The following is a 19,521-nucleotide window of genomic DNA, read 5'->3' as shown; positions in this document are numbered from 1 at the left end:
GCACACAGTAACACATTCCCTGTCTGAGGCAAACACTAAAGCACACAAATTGGTGTGGGACAAAGTATAAGCCTGCCGGGTGTGTGTGTGCGCACACACACACACACACACACACACGTTTATATCCTAGCCAGCTACCTTCCCGAAAGCAGCACGTTCCGCTCTCTGATCGTCAATAATGAGCTGAAGCTGCCTGTGAACACACACACACACACACACACATGCAGACAGACAGACACACAGACACAACGATCATCTTTGGTCCAACAATGCAGAGGAATGTGTGTGCCCTGACACAAATTAAAGCACATAAAATACACACATAAAAAACAAACACCTAACTGAACAACAAAACACAAACACACACACACACACAGAGCTAATGAGCTTGTGTGTGTTTGCAGGCAAGGCTCTCCTGAGAGTGAGAACCCACAGAAATAACACTCCAGGAGGGAGGAGGAGAGAAAACTGCCTCAGAGAAAATCTGCTAAACAAATACAGCAGGAAACAAGCAGGAAATAGTGCTATACCTCTCCTCCAGCTTGCTAACTAGCCACTGACTCATATTCAGTCGGATGACTGGGGAGCTGGATGAAAAACAAGGATTACCTAAACAGCCAGCCGCCCTTTCTTTCATATAAACCCACACTCTCCTTTGCCTCTTCCTGGTTGAACTATTTCACCATAATGATTTGCTCTTTGACTGCTCAGGAAAGCATAGCTGCAGTATTGTAGCTTGTACTACGCCGAAATAAAAGAATATACCCAGTCGTCACCATTATTACAACTAGGGATGTAACAAAAGCTTATGATACAAAATTTCCTGATGCAAGAATTTGATGATATGCATCATGGATTTGAAAAATATCTACTATTCAAGAAATGACATTTAGAATGGTCTTTTCTCATTTTTTTGAACACTAGAGAGTGTAAGGCCAGCAAGTCTGAGCTTGGGTCCTCACACTTCCAGTGAGGCCAGCTGAACTCACTACTGTGAAGATGCAGAAGGCAGCGAGATGCAGTCAGCCTTGGTTCAGACCAGAAGCAGAACAGACGCGCAGTGTGATTTACTCAAGCAAGTCGCTCAGGCGAAACTGAAATTGAGGACACTGTCAAGTTTTTATTCTGCTGTGTGGCAGCATTTTGGGATTCAAATTAGGGAAGAAAACGGCTGCCTTGCCTAACAGGTAACACTAGCAACATGCTGCACCCATGAAAAACTTCACTCACTGGTTAAATGTTGCGTTTGAGTCTTAAATAAGGCTTCAGCGGTCTTAAAAAAAAAACGTACTCGTTTTGCGTTGTACTACTTTTCTAGCGATTACTTTCCCTGGTTGCGCAGATGTACACTTTACTGTTTTTTCTTTCTTACTCTTCAGGCTTTTTGGAGATAAAATTTGTTTCAAATGTGAATTGAACTGGTATTAAAAAGGTCTTAAAAAGTTTTAAATTTAACTAATAAACCTGTAGTCACCCTGTTTATAGTGCAGTTTTGTTTTCCCTCACAGGCAAACAGTTAGTCACAGTTATTTTTTCTGTCAATTATCTTCCTTTATCTTAACTATCTTCAACATATCATGAAAATATCGAACCATGAACCGAGTATTGTGTATTAATCCAAACCATGAGCTGAATGTATCATTACATCATTATTACGACTGAAACAATTAAGAGGGTGGAGTCACAGTTTACCTCCTCCTCCGTTGTGACTGCACCCCTGAGAATATGTATGCTAAAAGCAGAGTGTAGGTGTGATGATGGCCAAGAACAGCAATCACCAAAGCCATTAATCATAGCCGGTGGTGTATGCAGTGTTTTCTGGGGCTGCCGTTGCTGGTGACTCCACGCAGGAGGAGAAGAAGTGCCAAACTGAATGTGGCTTTACGTGGCTGCTGGCAGCAGTGGTGGCGCTGTGCTATTGGAACGTGTCACAGCACGTTAGTGCGGTGATTAGACAAAGCAAACAGACAGTGCAGACTAGGGGAGAGGGACCGAGGGAAAGTCAGAGTGGAGAGGAGGCAAGAAAGGAGGAGAGAGAACCAGAGGGAGGAGAGAGATACGGAGAGAGAAAGAGGGATAGAGGAAGAGTGAGACAAGAAGTGAGGAGGCTGAGTTAGGGCATGTTCCAGTCCAGAGATATTATTTCCTGTCCTGTTGAAAGCAAGATAATGAGCAGGGAACAAAGCCAGGCAATAGAAAAGCTGTGTGATTATGGCTAAAATCATAATCCCAATTATTTTACTGGGGTATCCCAAATGACATAAAATGTTTCGATATTGCCTGTATGCCAATATCTCAGGCTTATTAATTGTGGAAACAAAAACTGCGATATACGACTACACAATTAATTGTGGAGCCATAGGCAATAGTGTGGGATAGATCAATGGTAAGTAGAGAAAGGTCACTTTTTCAGACAAAGAGACATTATAGATAAAAGTGTTGACCTAGTTATAGCTAGTCACCTTTGGCTCAACTATCAGGTAAAAAAAAAGGACAATTCCTAAAAGGTTGTAGTAAAAACCCTTCCTTTCCGCCGCCTCCTCATCATCATGCTATCCCAGCCTAGCAGTGAAAAGAGTGTTTCAGACAGTGTATCTGCAGAGCTATTAAGACCTCAGACTAAAATTAGAAAGAGGGATCATCACATTTGATGATGTGGAACTGCTTTATGGGGCTGTGTGCTGGTGGGGGGCACGCTGGCGGCTCAATGAGCCATGGGAGTGCCAGTTTCATGCACACAGTGGGGTCCACCAAAGAGTGAGGTGAAACTGGCAGGGAGGGCCGGCTCAATGCTGAACCATAATGGCCTCCTCTTAATGGCTGCCGCAGGGGGTCAACGTTCATTACTCTCTGCGTGGGGGGACTTTAGAAAGGATCCTGGGGTGAAACTTGTGAGTCCATGCACACCCACACACACTTACACTTCAGGGAGGCACCCCAGGGTGGGTGAGCAAGCTGGAAAGTTACAGAAAGCGAGTTTTCGCCCTCTCTCTCTCTCGCACTAACACGCACACACCTCAAAAGCCATTCCCTAAGAGACAGCATTGGGGAGCTAGAAGTGGTAGTTAGCAGATTGCTAAAGCTCGTTTTCAGAGTAGTTTCATAACACTGCTAATTATTCAGCCATTGCAAAAATTCAAATCCAGTGCAGCAGAAGCTAGAACTCTGTGCTAATTCTTCCCCTCTCTCCTCGGTTCACCTTTTAAAGTAGCCCAATACCCTAGCTCAGCTGAAACAGCCATCCTAATGCACACAAATGCAGACTCAGGCTCCTTCTAAAATACCAAGCAAAGATAGGCTATTTTACTGCTGCTTTTGCCATCTAAAGGGGGAGCGATATGTAGCGTTAAATTGGAAGGCACAGCAATAGTCATTTAACAGGCTGGCTTTAAGAGGGAAGCCTCATAAGCTGAAAATGGCTTCACAAATTTGAGAGGATATACTTGTTCAGAGAAAAAATAGCTGGCTAAACTAGGCTACAATACCAGGAGAAAGCCCACCTTTCAGTTCCACAAGATATAGCCTGTGTCTGTGTGGGTACAAAAAGATGTCCCTGCGTATTAAAAAGGGATGCCAAGTTGTGACAGGCTCAGTCAAAACTGGTGTATTAATTAGTTTTAACACAAACACACACACACACACACACACACAGAGAATGAACATGGGCATGCGCGCACACAAACAGATTGTTGGTTCTTCTGCATCTCAGGGGATCTCATTTCACAGACTTTACCTGCCAGTGAAATCAGGCAGACAAACAAAAGCGGGACCTGAGCTGTGCTGCGCTACTCAAGACTCCCTCTCTCGCTTTGCTTTAACCCATTTACTCTACATTCAGATGTGCACGCAGTACATACACACACACACAGAAACACAAGCCATTTTATCCACTATGGCCCTGGGCATACTCCCACAAACATGCGCACAGACATGCACAGACACACACTCCACAACAATGCAGGGGATGCTATGTAAAATGAAGCGCAGGATGCATGCTGTGATCTCACCAAGATGTGAGAATATGAGATAAGGAACGGGGAGAATAACAGGATGGAGAGTCAGGATGCAGGCTGATGGTGTGTGTGTGTGTGTGTGTGTGTGTGTGTGTGTGTGTGTGTGTGTGTGTGTGTGTGTGTGTGTGTGTGTGTGTTGTTTGGGGGGGGTTGACTGGAGAGAGCAGTCCTTGGCCTCATTGTTTTTACTGTAGCCCTGGAACCATCCCCTGTGGCCTATGGGAAAGGGGGATGCCTTTCCTCTGCCCACTACCAGCAGAGGCCAGGGAAGAACACTTCCCGTCACTAGGCAGACTAGCTCTTGTTAGGATGTAAACAAAGACTTGTGTGTCAATGGGGCCACATCAGTGGTAGCGACATGGACAGCCACTACGACCACAAAGATAGGTGAAGTGATTGTATGCGTGTGTTTGTGGTGGCGGTGGTTCTGAAATTGTAGACTACTATTAATGTTTTAAACACATTTCGACTCTCTCTACCCCCCTCCCCCCCGCCACACACACACACACACACACACACACACACACCCCTCAGTCATGCAACAATGGCAGGAAAGGTCCAGCTGTCAGAGGAGGAAGCAAGGGAGGAAGGAAGGGCTCTCTGATGGTCAACGTGACTGGAGACGATAACAAGTACTCCGCTTCCTGTCCCGCCCTTGTAACCATGGAGACCACACCGCTCAACAGCCAGTGAGGAGGACGGGAAGGAGGGAGGACAGATTGTCATATTCTCCCCCGTCAGTTAGATAAAGATATTCGACTTTATGTCGCTGCGTTATTTAGCTTATCCTCCATCTTTGTCGCCTGTGATCCAAAGGCAGCATTCAACCATCCTTTCAAACACTTCCAAAATAATCTGGGTACACAGGGCAAGGCCTGGTCGGGCTTTCTGTGGGCTGCTAAGGCTTGCTTACAGGAAATTTAATGGTTAATGCAAAGGGCGTGAAATGGCCACTACAGATGAGAAATGTGACATCAAGTGAAAGCAGAGGATATTCAGGCTGTCATTCCCATCACGGTTAAACATTGTCAAATAGCAACCCAGAGAGAGGATAAGACAGGAGCTGTATTTTAACTGTAAATCTTAGGGAAATAAGGCAAAGCTCCTTATATCAACAGTGACTCTAGTGATTTTTGGCTCAGCTTGGAGCGACAGGAGTCAGTCACAAGTGCGGCGTTGAGAATGCCGTGCTCGACTAACAGATTGAAACACGGGCAAAATCCATCTTCTCTTTATTTAATGTGTGTGGTAGGTGGGGGGAGTGAGAGAATGAGGAACAACCACATTCTTTTCCCACTCATTATCAGGAAACGAGGTCGCTCAATGACAACAAGGAAGCATTGATGCCACAAAACAGAGCAGCAAACAGAGCGACAACTGCCTGCAACTATGTTATAATAGCAATTAATATCCTCAATCCTGTGTTGTGTCGGAGACAAACACACACCGCCTTTCATCATCTGCCTGTAGAGCAATACGAAAATCACATGCTGGTCCGCAGCAAGTGAAGGACTTGAGACATGAACACAGGCAGACAAACAGGTTACATCACAACGTCTACGTGTGTGTGTGTGTGTGTGTGTGTGTGTGTCAACTACTATTTCCTTCCCAGGCACAAGGCCTGCTGGGGCTTGCAGCTACCGTCTTAAGTTCCAGTCCAACAGCCACTCTGTCGCTGTCCCTGGGTGCAACAACACAGAGACTCTCACATCACAGCTGTTGTTGTGTCTTTGTGCATTCTTTTCCTTTTCTTCACAGCCTAACATACCATTTTTCCAGGATGTGATTGTTGCCGCTTCAAACTCCTACCGTTGGACAATACAAATTAGACGTATAAAAATGTGTTAAATATCTGGATGGATCTCGATTGTTCTAGGCCAAGTATCCAGGAAGGGGTTGCGTGTGAACAAGTGTCTGGCCTGTACTTCTTTGTCAAATTAGTACATACTGCCTCTCTATGAAGAACAAACAATTCTGGCACTGTTAGAAATGCTGAAATAGTTTCTCAATGGCTGGGACGCTTCCAAATAGCGCGGTTGCTTGCCTTGAAGCAGAGACAATGAAAAGCGGAGAGCAAGAACAGGCTCTCCAGGTCCTACTACTCCCCCCTCTGCCTGCAGATCATCGGAGGGGTTGATCTTTGGGTCTCTATTTGTTTGGTCTGGGTGTCTGGTCCTGGAGATCGTCCCGTTGATTTGTTTTGTCTGCCTGGTCATGTTGAATGTACAGTTTAGAGCTTTTAACTGAAACAAGTGGGTCAGGATGTCATACACAGGCACAGACACAGAGACAGAGAGGGAGAGACAGAGAGAGATAGAAAGAGAGAGAGCGAAAAGCCTTCATCACTGACTCAACTGTCATTAACCAAGCTTCCACCCTACTTATGCCTTTAACCATTGATCTGCCTCAAAGCGCTTGGGTGTGAGGGCTTAGTGAGTCTATGGGTGCTATGTGTGTGTGCATGATTGCTGCCAGCGTGTACGGGCATGTTTTTCTCTACCAACATACGAGCCTGTGTGCGAGTGCGTGGAGAAGCGAGTATCTGGTAGCGTCCTGAGTGTGGAGAGACAGTGAGAGCTGGGCTGATGCAAACCGACAGGACGCGTTGCGGGCCTTTAATGTCACCACTGGTCCTCACATGAAAGAGGCGATGTAGCCCCGAGGCTGGATTTTTGCCACACATACTCACATACACATGCACACACGAGGAGAGAGGGAAAATGTGAGAGAGAGAACGGATGAAAACGGAGGAGGGAAGCGGAGGTGGGTGAGAGGGGGACAGAGAGAGAGCAGGAGAGGTAGAAAAAAAGGATGGAGGGACAGGAGCAGATGAGCAGACAGAAAGACAAGAGGAAAAAGAACAGAAAGACAAGAGGAAAAAAGAGGGCGACAGAGGAGTTTGTAGAGTCACTCTGCCAAAATAAATGGGTAAAAAGACAAAGCCAGGAGAAATGAGTTATTCCCATGGGAGAACAGATACCGATTTCCTCCTTTGGAAAACACTATGACAACGATGGAACACTCTTCATACCGAGTAGTACAATATCTATCACTTCTTCGACAAAATGGATGGCAATATAACATAAACAGATGAGAAGAGTATGTGCATGTTTGAGAGGTAGAGAAAAGGAGAGATAAGAGTGGGGAAGCAAAAGAAAACTGTGTGTATGTGTCTGTGAGGGGATTGGGGGGGTGAGACAGACAGAGAGATTGTATACATGGCGATGAGGGAGGAGGAGCAGAGATAAAGCTGGGGTCTGGTTCATCGAAAGTGTCAGACGCTCAATAAAAATAAGGCTGCAGGAAGCGCTCCCGTCACAAACAGCCTGAACTCATGTCAGACAAATACTCTCCAGGAAAGGAAAGGAGAGGAGAGGAAGGGGGAGGAAAGGAGAGAAGGATTAGAGGGGACAGAGAGAGACAAGTCCATCTCTTGGCAGACTATTCTTCACCTTAAAGGTGGCAACAACAGCTGGCACCTTGGCACCTCGCTGATGCCCACACCTGTCTCCCCCACTGTGTGTACACACTGTCTACCCCAGCTGCCTTAAGCCTTCCCTACAGGACACCAAATTACACAATATTCTCATGTGTTATGTATCATAAAACACTTTTAATTAATACATCCATATGTTATCAATTTCTCATAAACTGTAGGCCGTGCAAAAACTTTTTAACTACTAAAAAACAATTACAAAAGAATAACTAAAAGTTGAAATCAAATCATTCCATCTCTAAAATATCTCCGTACTGCACTTCACCAGTGGGCTTGCCCTGGCACGTCTCTCGCAGGAAATTATATCTGACAGACAGACAGTGGCAGCTGTAATCTTATCCAACACAACAATAAAATCACACCTTGTAACTCCTTTACGGGCAACATTCCACTGCAACGACACTGCTCCGAGACACAACGACTGGTGGAAGGAGAGGTTAAAGTGCAACGAAGCAGCGTCTACAAGGTAGACATCTAGTTATACAGTAACGGCTCGACTGTGCCAGCTAGTTTAGTGGTGAGCATGTAGCTTATCTAAGACTTTTTAATATGAACGTACTTTGACGTAACTTTTGTTTTGTTGTCTGCATTACGTGTTGTGCGGTAGGGATGGCCCGAGTCAAAACCACTTATGGCAGTGAGTAGAGCTGAACAAATAACTGAGAAAAAAAAATTAAATCGCAATATGAACTTCTTCCAAAATGGATTTCTAAACAAGGTGTTTTAATCTTTGACCTATGAATCCAGTACAATATTGGTGAAAATCTTTCATCATACTCAAACTCAATAAATCCTGCACACTGACATCTTTTTTTTTTTTTTTTTATAAACAAAATCGCTTTTCTTTAAACAATTTTAAAGTTCTAAAAAATTTGACAAGAAAAACTTGTGATGCTATGAATCGCAATTTAAAACACAATTGCAATATTCTGTCAAATAATCACAATTTGATTTTTTGTCAATATCTTTCAGTCCTAGCAGTGACACACATGGTATGGAAGGAGGCGAGTCGCACCATCGCTGTGAAATTATTTTAAAAATTGCAGACGGAAAGCAGCCCAGCAGCTACATGTAATGCTTGCAATGCAAGTATTTCTAGGGGCGGCAGCAACTGAGCTGCTTTCAAGTGTAATGGAAAGGTATTAATTTTTATACTTTAGTCTTTGAAAATAGTAACAACATAGTAACAGACCAAGACCAAGATAAAAGAAATGCAGCCATGCTCTAGGCTTTTCATTCTTAATGCAGTTGTTTAACCGAGTATAAACTTATCTTTCCACGCTTGGTTTGGTTTTACTGATTTCAGATCTATCAGAGTGATGCTTATAGTATGCAGCTGTTTGTTTAAAAAAAATGATCGGGACAAAGTATTGGCAGATACTCAATAGTAAATGACTCATCGGAGACAAAACAAAAAGTTCCCTATTGTGTGGCCTGCCTAGTATAGAGACACTGCGGAGCGCGTCGCTAACAAACCGGCAAAAGCGGCGATCGGGAGGAAATCTTTTCAGATATGGACAGCCTGACAAGGTTTTTCCTGTTTTCGAGTAGACAAGTATGTCAAAGAATTATTTCGGCACACTGCCTCCAACAGAGAGGGAAATGTACATTGAAAAAATTAACTTAATTGGCCTCCATCAATGTCCTATTTCATTACTCCAATAAAGCTGGATAAATGATCCCACACAGTGGCCTGAAGTGAAATACTTTGACATTTACCACTACTTCATTTAATCACCAGGTAAGATAATAAATTGACCTTGAATAATTTCACTTCATATCTAAAAATCTGAAGTAGGCTACAGCTATGCTTTTCAGACTATAATTTTGAGCGACGCTGACGTGACATTGGTTATTAAAATGGATTGTTGCTAAGTTAACTATCTTATGTTAGCTAACAAGTCAGTGAGATTTCTCATTACTTTTGCACCCTGGAATGGCAGTCAATACAGAGCAAAATATCCTGAGACCCACACATGAACATCTGTTTTATAGAGAGGAACTGGCTCAGTAATGTTAGCTTAGTTGCAACCTAATGTTAGAACAGCATGGTAGCTTTTAAACACATTTAACATACAAGTTATCTTACAAGAATATAACTGATAATTACTGGTAACTTACTTACCAGTGACAAAATACTGGCCACATTATAAGTGTATTTACTCTCGGGGTCCCAAAGTTTCCCCCCTCTTCTACCATGAGCCACTGTTAGCGCCTCTCTCCTTACAGTCTGGATCCACATTTTTCTTCTTAATGGCTCCCTTGTTTTGCTTGGGAACACAAAAAACTGTAATTCGTGGTTTTTAAGTTTGTTGGCTGTGAAGCCCACCATACAACAGCTTTTATGCATGTGTAATTTGGGCAACAATGACAATGATGTGCATTCAGTCACACAAAGTGAATGGAGAGCGGTGCAGTGATTTCTCCCACGATGGGCGTGGCCTATTTTATGCACTGTCTCTATGGCTGCAGGAAGCTCCATGCGCACATTACATATACAATTGTCAATCAAGGAGATGACACCTTAGATTTGACATTTATTACTTTTGAGCTATGTACGTTTTGGAATAAATTAGACCCAATTTCTCCTGTAATGCACTTATTGGGAAAAGAGACAGCGCTTGTGTGTGTGTGCATACTTGTATGTGGACTGGTTCTGGGAATGACCCAATGTGCATGTGCGTCTGGCCCATTAAAACACAAAGGCCCATTGTGTATCAGTTAAGTGGGGGGGAGGGAGGCAGAGATAGAGGGGTGGTGTATGGGGGCGAGGGAGGGGTCAGTGACCTTGCTCATAGCCAACCAGATGACCTCATTCACAGCACAGAGGAATTCTCTCTCTCTCCCTCTCTCTCTCTCTCCCCCGCTGTTCTTTATCACTCTCACTATCCTGCCCTCGCTCTCTGCGGCCTTGCTCGCCTTTATCCTTTCAGCGAACACAATCAATCAATTGAGTAGGACCAGACTCATGCTCACTAACCCTTTCATATAGACCACAACGATTCCACATTCTTTCCTGCTAGTTATCTATGGGTTTTTATGCCGGTCTTTCCTGAGTTCACCACGGTGCTAAAGAGGCTCTTTGTTTCACCAATTAAAACCTAATCATACAAAACCAGCCATTGTTTCTGCTCTGTAATCTGGTCCCAACCACTGCACTGATAAGGACAGACAGACTTAAGCCTTACCATAAACAGACAAGCAGCGACAAACGCTAAACAAATAGCACACAAAACTCTGTTTAACTTGCAGTTACACGACTTTATGACTTCATTCATGTGCTACTTCTGTCACTTTGGGTTGGACGCGTGGCAAACAGGCATAAATTATGCTAAGCAAATCATGTTTTACATTAAAGCACAAGACTGCAGGGCAGACAGCCACTGTAGCTACAACATAGTTCTAGTTAGGCTGTGTCACTCTGTATTTGAGACAGAGGAGGCCCTGTTCAAGTAAATGGAACATTTCAGAACATACAGATAGAGGGGGAACTGCATACAAAGCCCCTGTGAAGTGACATTACTCCTAGAAATTGCTGTGAAGTTTCATCACAGTGAGCAAAAAGCACCAAAAAAACAAGTTGAGCAGTACTCTGCCACTCTCAACCCCTCTCTTAGCTCCGAATGACATACCATCACCTGATCTGATGACACAAGCACTGGCATCCAATCGTAAGTCTGTAGAGAGAGGCAGGGGAGGGGGGAGGGTGAGGTGGTGCGGGTGCTGAAAATGCCATGAACTTGAACTACTGCAGTGTGGAATGACTGCGCTCTTCTGTCAACATCTCACACATACACACACAGCACAGTGTGCTTCTAGGAACCCTTCCAGCATGATTGCACTGAGCCTTCTCTCCTTCCCCCTACTACCCTGCTCCTTCTTTACACTCATACACTTGGCATGCACTCAAACCTGTTTCACCGTCTTTAAAACAGACCGTACCATCAGTCAAGGGCCTGTACTAAAGGCCACCCACAAAAAAGCAACAGGGCCCAGTGTTTTCATTTCACACACTATCGCGAGAGCAGAAATGAGCAACAGGGAGCACTGTGAATGTTGCGTATGATTTGACATGTGAAAGGGCTGAGAAACACATCAGTGGAGGGAAGTGGCTTAGGCCCGGTTAAGGCCAGAGTCCCCACTACATATTTGATGGCAGAATGCTACAGAGGAATCTCACTCCCTCTTGTTGCCTCGCCCTCTGTGGCCCTTAGGGAAGGTTATGGCAGGGCCATCTGCTCTTGCCAAGCCTCACAGAAACAACACGGGCTGCTCAGGGACAGGTAAATTATTCATCTTTGATTTATCGGCCGGCCAGCAACTAGTGAGAAACCAAGGAGAAGGCTGCAAACCGCAGGCGGACTGATCCATTGGGGTGTTTATGGAGGAGGAAGGGGCCACTGAAACCTCTTGGACTAGAGGGCTTGGACCAGGATTACAAAAGCTTTGAGGGAAATGTTGCAAAGGTAAACAGACTTAACACCAAGACATGTGTGAGCGTGACGCAAAATTAGAAGAAGGTATTAGAAAACATTGTCCGTCTGCCTTTGATATTTTCATTTCAGTGGAACGGAGATTGCCACCGCCTGCCGTGAAATAAAAGCTCTATCGAATTACGGCCTAATTATGCATTAAGCATTTCTAGTTATTTAAAGCACAGCAGAAGTTGTCGTGCCTCACTGGTGATGCTGTTCAGATCAAGTTGAGCTAAAACACACTATGAGAGTGTGTGCGGGGAAAACAAACACCGAGCTGGAGGTTAAGTGCTCTGACTGTGCTCCCGGTGAAATTCCTGAGCTGGCTGCCAACGCTTGCCATTCCTCCTCTGAAAAAGAGAGAAAAGGAATGTAGAAGGCGGGCGACAGAGAGAGAGAGCGAGAGACAGAGTGAGCATTCAGCTCATTTTTTCACCTCCTTTCTGTGAAGAAAACAAAACAACGGGGAAGGGAACAGGGGAGAAACGGTGACAAATATCGCCGTAGCGATTCCCGAGGAGCCTAATTGTTAGACACCACATCTGTAATGACAGCTCAGAGACGCAAAAAACACAAATAGAGCGAGAGAGAGAATGGGGGGGGGGGGGTACTATGAGTGAGGGGAGTGGGAGAGCTATTCCAAGCAGTCAAAGAATGTAACAGGGTGGGGCCCCTACTCCTCTCAACCGAGAAATACCATGCATGTGTGTTGCATGTGCACACACATGTGGGGGAAGGCAGGGATGAGGAAGACAGAATAAACAACTTTGTCCCAGACGGCCCTTCACGATTGAATCTAAATTAGTCAAAGGAAAGCCAAGAGACAGACGCACCTCTGTGGGAAAGGACAAAAGAGGAGCAGGCCTCTCCATTCACCGGAGCCAGCAGCCAGCTCCCTCCTCCTTCTCCCTCTCTGTCTGTCTGGAGGAAAAACAAACCACTGACTCGCCCTCTCCATGGTCGTTTCCTGTCCAAAACGGGCGTTACTTCCAGTAGATGTTTTTGTATAAGACACAAAAAAAAAATAGGCAAAAGGCAACACAGCTCGGGTCAATGAGAGAAAAGAATATATAACCCAATTTAAACTACAAGTCAGCGCCAAGGAGCTGTTGTGACATAATTATTACAACATCCCTTGACACCCTCTTCCCGTCTTCCTCTCTCACACTAACAGTCATAATCTGGAACACACACACACACACACACTCACAAATACCAGACAGAAGCATGACTCTCTCTTTGACAGGAAATTCACAGTAAGCCTGCTTCGGGAAAACTCGCACTGTACATCTGGCCACCTCGTTCACTGTTAATTTAACAGATTTGCTCTGCTTACAGACTTGAGGAATAAAAAAAAGAGATGAATAGCCTGTAGCAAAACATTGTCTAACAGCCAGCAGTAATAGAAGGTTAGTTTTGGTGACAGCCAGCCAGCCAGATAGTCAGGCAGGCAGGGCAGGGCAGGGAGACAGGAGGGCAGGCAGAGGCTGCAGTGATAAGAAGGCCCCAGCACTCACGGGATTGAGGCCCAAGATAAGAGCCTGGGGCTGTCGTTGGATGACTTTATCATACAGCAGCCAGAGGGGGGACCAGTGCTGGGGCTGGAGGCGGGCCAGGGGAACTGGACGGGGCTGGGGCTGGAACAGGGACCGAAGCTCACACAGGCACTGCGGTGGGGCTACTGGATAGAAAGGCTCCCAGGCAGAGACATGTAGGTAGGGAGACAGGCAAGGCAGCACTGGGTCCGGCCACAACCCTTACACCTCACCCTGTCAGACTCATGTCACCAGCTAATTTATTACCGGGGAGGAGGAGAGAATGAGAAAGAGGGAGAGCGTGAGGGGCAAGAGAGAGGCAGAGAGAGAGAGAAAGAAAGACAGGACAAAGCCTCCAACTCTGCTTTCTCACTGGCGGTGGCGGCTCAGTAAACCGGCTCACAGAATGGCTCTTGGTTAATTAAATTCCAGCTTATAAGTGGTGCCTTGGGAGAGAAAGGGGGAGAGAGGAAAGGGGTTGTGGGGGGGAAATAACAGGTTTCAGCTTGCAAAACGACTCTGGCCTAACACCCCCTCCCCCCAAATTCTCTTTCTCTGTCCGTCTCTATCTGCGCTCCCTCACGGCCCTAAGCTGCGTCTTATTTTGCGAGCGGCACTCAATCTTGTTAGCCGCCAAATTGATTGCATGTCGGAGGTTAGTGCGGGTCTAGCCCTGTGCCGAGGATTGCCAAGGGTCAACCTGTACAGTGGGAGAATGAAGTGCTGCAACAGCCAGGCATGATGGAGATACAGATAGAGAGGGATGACAGGGAGAACCAGACACACAGATTGACAGCGAAACAGAACACAGAAATATGGGAAAACAGATAAGGAACCAGACGCAGACTGCTCCCTTTCTCCCATTTATCAAAATCTCTGCTCTAAACTGCTATTCCCACGGGACTAGTCACACACACACGCAGGCTGCACGGTGGACAGCCGACTGTCTGTCCTCCAAACACTGACAACTCTCCGGGGAATGTCCTGTTAAATCACGGCGCAGAGACAAACAAGCAGACACGAAACTCTATATGCAAAGGGGATGCAGCAGCCAGGGACAAGTGGCATGACGCACAACCTGACCCCGCCACACAGCATGCAATGGAACAACGGGCTATTAAATCTATTACACAAACAAGGCTCAAAATTGAGCCTGTAAGGAAAAGGGAACTTGGAACAAATGGTTTCGATCAATCTGACAATTCTGTTCCACACAGAAAGACTCGCCAGAGGACACACTTAAAAAAAAAAGAAGAAAAAAAAAACCTCTCCCTCTCCAATGCTCCGCTAACTTACAACAGCGCCTGCACTTCACTACTACAAACTCTAGATGTTATATGGGCTGTCTCCTCCTGCCAAGAGAAAATATAGCAATTTGAAGCAGCTTGTTGGCTGGCATGTGGAGCGCGGATCGTAAAGAGAAATAAAAAACTCTATGGCGGGTGTCACCTAAGGGAGATGAACAACTGCAACGCAAGGGGATTTTCAAAAAGGGCCTGTCAACTTGGCCAAAGTGACCTTGAGGTGCTACATACTGGGGAGCGCAACGGCGATGTCCCCACACACACACACACACACACACACCTCTGACGCAGGGTAGACGTGGAGCGGTCGTAACACACGACGGTCACAGGGGGTAATGGCTATGGTGTCGGCTTTCTTTCGCCGTGGAAACAGCTGCGCAGACACGCACAAATGTTGCGGGTGGACGGGTGGGGAGGCATGTGCAGCTGTCTGGGACACTCTTAAGGGGCAGACAATTCGGAAAGGAGAATTTAAAAGCTTCAATTCTAACTTGGCTTGCTTTTTGCACTTACTAGCGATTCTAGTCTGACAAAAAGAAGGGCATTTGACGCATTTCAAATCACAGCGAGAGACTATGCGGGCATCAGACATCAGACATTTACGCTTGTACTCCGTTATGAGAGAAGTGTTGTCTTGGGTGTTTTCATCAACAACATGCAGAATTTTTCTCCCTGAGGAGACACGCCTGCCGACGCCTTGTTGACAGCTTAGGACTGCCCTTCAATTTCTCCCTCTGTCCCTAGTTTACCTTCACTTTCTTTACCCCCAAGCTGCCTGGTTATATTTCTACTTCTGTCTCAGCATCAATAGTTTTTCATGCAGCATTTTGCTCCCTCCTTGTCACTCTCTCAAGACACCCACTTGTGGAGAGACAGGACTGACTGAGAAGACTCTCAAATCCTCTGCATACTCTGAGGAGGGAAAAAAAACTACTTGCATTCAACAAAAACCTTGGTAGATCAAACACGGATCACACCACAATACCACAGGTTACAGAATCCTGTCTGGACTCTATCCCGTCTGACCGAAGTCACGGTCAAGTGTCATGTTCATCGTTCCTGCTGAGCCTGACCACTGTCTCGGCATACGCTTAACCTGCCCATCGCGAAAATCTACCACCACCACACACACATAGCAACCACACAACCGGAATAAAAACCCATTTTAACGACTTTTCTCCACTTTAGGAATTGCAGCGATCAAACAGCACATGAAGTCGCCTAATGTCGCACATTATAGTTAATGATGTTATTTTAAAATGTTATGGTCTAAATGCAACTGATCCAATTTAACGTCAATTGTACACATGACAACAATTTTAAAGCACAAGGCTAAAGCAAGGATTTTTTTTTTTTGCAGCACTTCGCTGTTACTGTTCGTTAAAAGCAGTGTGACCTGGGTGGGGTCGGTTTACACCAGGGTGGAACGGGGAGTGGGAAGAGGATAGCCCTAAATACCGCACCAGAGCTTCGGCCCAGTCCAAAGGGGTGAGCAAACCAAACAGCCCCTAACAGGAACCAGACGGTCAGACAGGCCTCTTCGGCACTGGGGTGGTTTTCATCACACACACACGAAACATTTGGCAGCGGGGTAAAGTTTGGTCTGGTGCTGTGGAAACCCCAGTAAACCTGAGAGTTGTGTGGCTTTAGAGTGAAAAGAAACAAAGAAAAGAGGCTGTGGAGTCATGGGAGTCTCAGCCATGATTTCTTAATAAAAAAAACACACCCCACAACTCTCTCTAACACAAACACAGTGCTGTGGGACATTCTGTCTTGCAAAAAGATTTTTTTATTGGGCTCGGCTACGTACAAGTCTATTGAAGTGGAAAGAGCATGTGGCATTAGAGAGAAAACTCCATGTTGTCCACATGGATGCTGGGAAGCAGGGATAGTTTCTTGCTTGCACTGGGTTACTTTATGCAGTGTGCCGACAGCCGCACGGCTGAGTTGTTTGAGTAAATGAGAGAGGTGCACGGACCATGCATGGTCCTTTTTCCTTATTGTTCACCAGAGAATTGTCGGGGTGTAGGACTGTGGGGGTTGGGAGGCAGCAACAGGGAGAGGGAATGAAACAAAAACAACACGTCTGTTTCCTGTCTCTCCCCCTCAGTAAAAACACTGACTTCAACCCACCCACCACCCAAATAAAATAAAGAAAACAGGGCAGTCGGTTGTTTTCAGGTGTAATCTTTTTAGGAATGCCTCTGCTGTAAAACTTTTTTGGGGTTCAGTCTCGTTGCAAAGGTACAGCAAAAATGTCACTAGGACACTACAGGGAATAACATTTTTTTCTAGTGGTAGAAACACACGAGGTGCTTCGCTGTTTGACAGGCTGGTATACAAGACTTCTCAAAACCTCACCCAGAAGTGACACAAGTTTCCCGACCAAAAAAGCACCACAATATTCCTGTAGGGGACTCCCAGTGTGTCTGCTGTACTCAGTAGTGAGTTTACAGGGACCTTATCTTACTTTATGACATTCTTATCTTCTATGGTACGACTATAATATTTCTACTGGAACTTAATTTTGTCGTGATTGCTTTAAAGCATTCTTTTAAAATTAATTATAGCATTGCTACAGTGTGTTCTTTTGGGTTACGGCGCAAATATTCCACTTTATGTCGAAAAATAGCTTGTTTACCATTTGTCAAGGAAGGCAGGAAATCTTTCCAGACCGGTTTTGCAACTACATACTACAGAGCCTACTCATCCAGGAATGCAACTGAAACTTAACTAGGCATTGCCGCTTATTCTCGGAAGAAATTATTAATTTACCCTTCTATCACGAATGGTTCCATTTTCATTTAAAGAGACGAGGTGTCCGCCGTCCAACACCACAGACAGCATGGGGACAGACTGCTAGGGGGATGTGGCGCTCTCTAGTGTCCCCAGCTCAGTTACATAAACCTAGAGTCAAACCTTCCGCTTAGACCCGCTTATGCTATTGATACTGTCAACATGAACGGCAAATAAGTCGCGTTTATCGGTGCTGCCATTTGTGCCAAATGCAGTGAGCGCAGTGAAGAGACATTCAGGAACAGAATCCCGTCTCGACGGCGCCGCTGACAAAGGCGATGCAGTTTGGTAGGGAAGCTTGACTGGCAAAAAAAAAAAACACGACGACTGCAGCAAATGAAAGAAAATATAATCGTCATCGTGGAAATCATACCATCGGATCATGGCATGAGACTGTAAAAGAAGGGGGACGTAGACCAAAACGTGTCCCTTTGAATAAAAAAGTTAGACGGCTGAAATAATCTGTGCAACCCCCCGCAACTCACTGGCCATTGTTTGGGCAACAAGCAGGCACATTCCGACGTGCTGCTTTCCACTACGGCTGCTGGGCAAAAACAGTTTTTAACACAATCCTAGCAGCAAAAATAAAGAAAGAGGAAATGTATCTTTCAGTGTGTTGCGTTTTGTTGCATTTATCAGAGACGTCTGTAGTAGCGGGTTAAGTTTATTAGGATGTGCTGCTGCTACCGTTTGGTTCCTTCAGAGTTCAATGGAACGCGGACACCCAGGCTAGCTTAAAATGTAGCTAAGCTAAATTGTTCTGGTACATGTGCAATCAGGCCCTAATTGGGATTAGTAACCGCATAACCCGAAATTGTCTAGAAAACAACTCGGGAAACACTTTATACCAACACGGCGACCGTGTCAAGTAGTTTTTAAGCGAGTGAAAAAAAGTTTACCATCGTCGCCACAAAGTCAGAGTGCAAAAACAAACTCAGAAGACACAGCCTAGGCTACTGGAAGGACTTGGCTAGAAAACTCTCAAATTCACGTCATCTTGTGGTTTAGGGCAAACCAAACTCACTCAAGATGTTTTTGCTCTTCGCGTTTCGTACGATAGTGACTGCTTGATCTAAGTTGGAAGTGTTACGGTGTCTGGCATGGTCAGCAATGTTGGGTAGTCGATGCTAGTGCGTGTCTGCGCCTGCCAATGCAGCAGGCATGCCCAGCGAAGCCGCGCCGGACTGCGCTGTGGTCACGCTTCCCCTCCCGACTGCCCCACTGCTCCAGACGGCCATTTACCTTCATCGAGAAGCCTCTCAAGGTGTGTGAAGATGCCGCAGAGATTTGGCAGACTGGTCATGAGCTTCTTCTCGTTTAATAATTGCATCAAATAGTCAGGACTCGGCCTCGGTCGCTCCTTCACTTCGATCTCCCCGACCATCATCTTTGCGACGAGAGTGGAGAACAAACCACCGAGAAATACAGAATCCTTTTTTACGAAAAGGGGAAAAAAATGCAAAAGAAAAAAACTTGCGGATCAAATCCCACGTTTCCCCCCCTCTTTGTGGCTAGACGACCCTCTGAACACCAGAAGAAAATCTGGTTTGGTTTGTTCGTGTTGTTTGAGTGGAGAGGGGAAAAAGAAACCGTTATCTCCTTCCAGAGACTCGTGCGCCGTACTCTCCTCTACGCCGTGTGCGCTCGGGGACGTTCGATTCCACCACTGTAGGCGCGAGAGACTATTCCACCGGAAAGGGTCCGTCCTCCTCAACGCCTATTGGCCAGGAGGGCTTTCATGGGGCTGGTGGGAGCACCAATGAGCGCGCGGTAGCGAGCCAGGAGGGCGGTGAGGTGCCGCTGGTTAAATGATCTACAGAGATTAGGGCCAATTGTGTGCAGTGCGCAGGAATGCACATATGCCCCTAAACAGAGGAGTAGTCAACACACAGGCCACCACGC

General features: G+C 45.8%; 1 protein-coding gene across 5 annotated transcripts in view; it reads right to left on the bottom strand.

The window, feature by feature from the left end:
- qkia (QKI, KH domain containing, RNA binding a) overlaps nt 1-19,275 on the bottom strand; it is an 82,082-nt gene extending 62,807 nt beyond the window's left edge. For all 5 annotated transcript variants that reach the window (XM_071910190.2, XM_071910193.2, XM_071910192.2 and 2 more), the window contains exon 1: nt 18,862-19,275. In XM_071910190.2, coding sequence (XP_071766291.1) covers nt 18,862-19,006 — 145 coding nt within the window. In that variant the 5' untranslated portion in view covers nt 19,007-19,275. The remainder of the gene's footprint in view (nt 1-18,861) is intronic.
- Between the last annotated feature and the right edge of the window lie 246 nt (nt 19,276-19,521).

This window comes from Centroberyx gerrardi, chromosome 17, assembly GCF_048128805.1.
Source record: "Centroberyx gerrardi isolate f3 chromosome 17, fCenGer3.hap1.cur.20231027, whole genome shotgun sequence".
Taxonomy (NCBI): domain Eukaryota; kingdom Metazoa; phylum Chordata; class Actinopteri; order Beryciformes; family Berycidae; genus Centroberyx; species Centroberyx gerrardi.
This window is presented reverse-complemented; position numbering and strand designations above follow the sequence as displayed.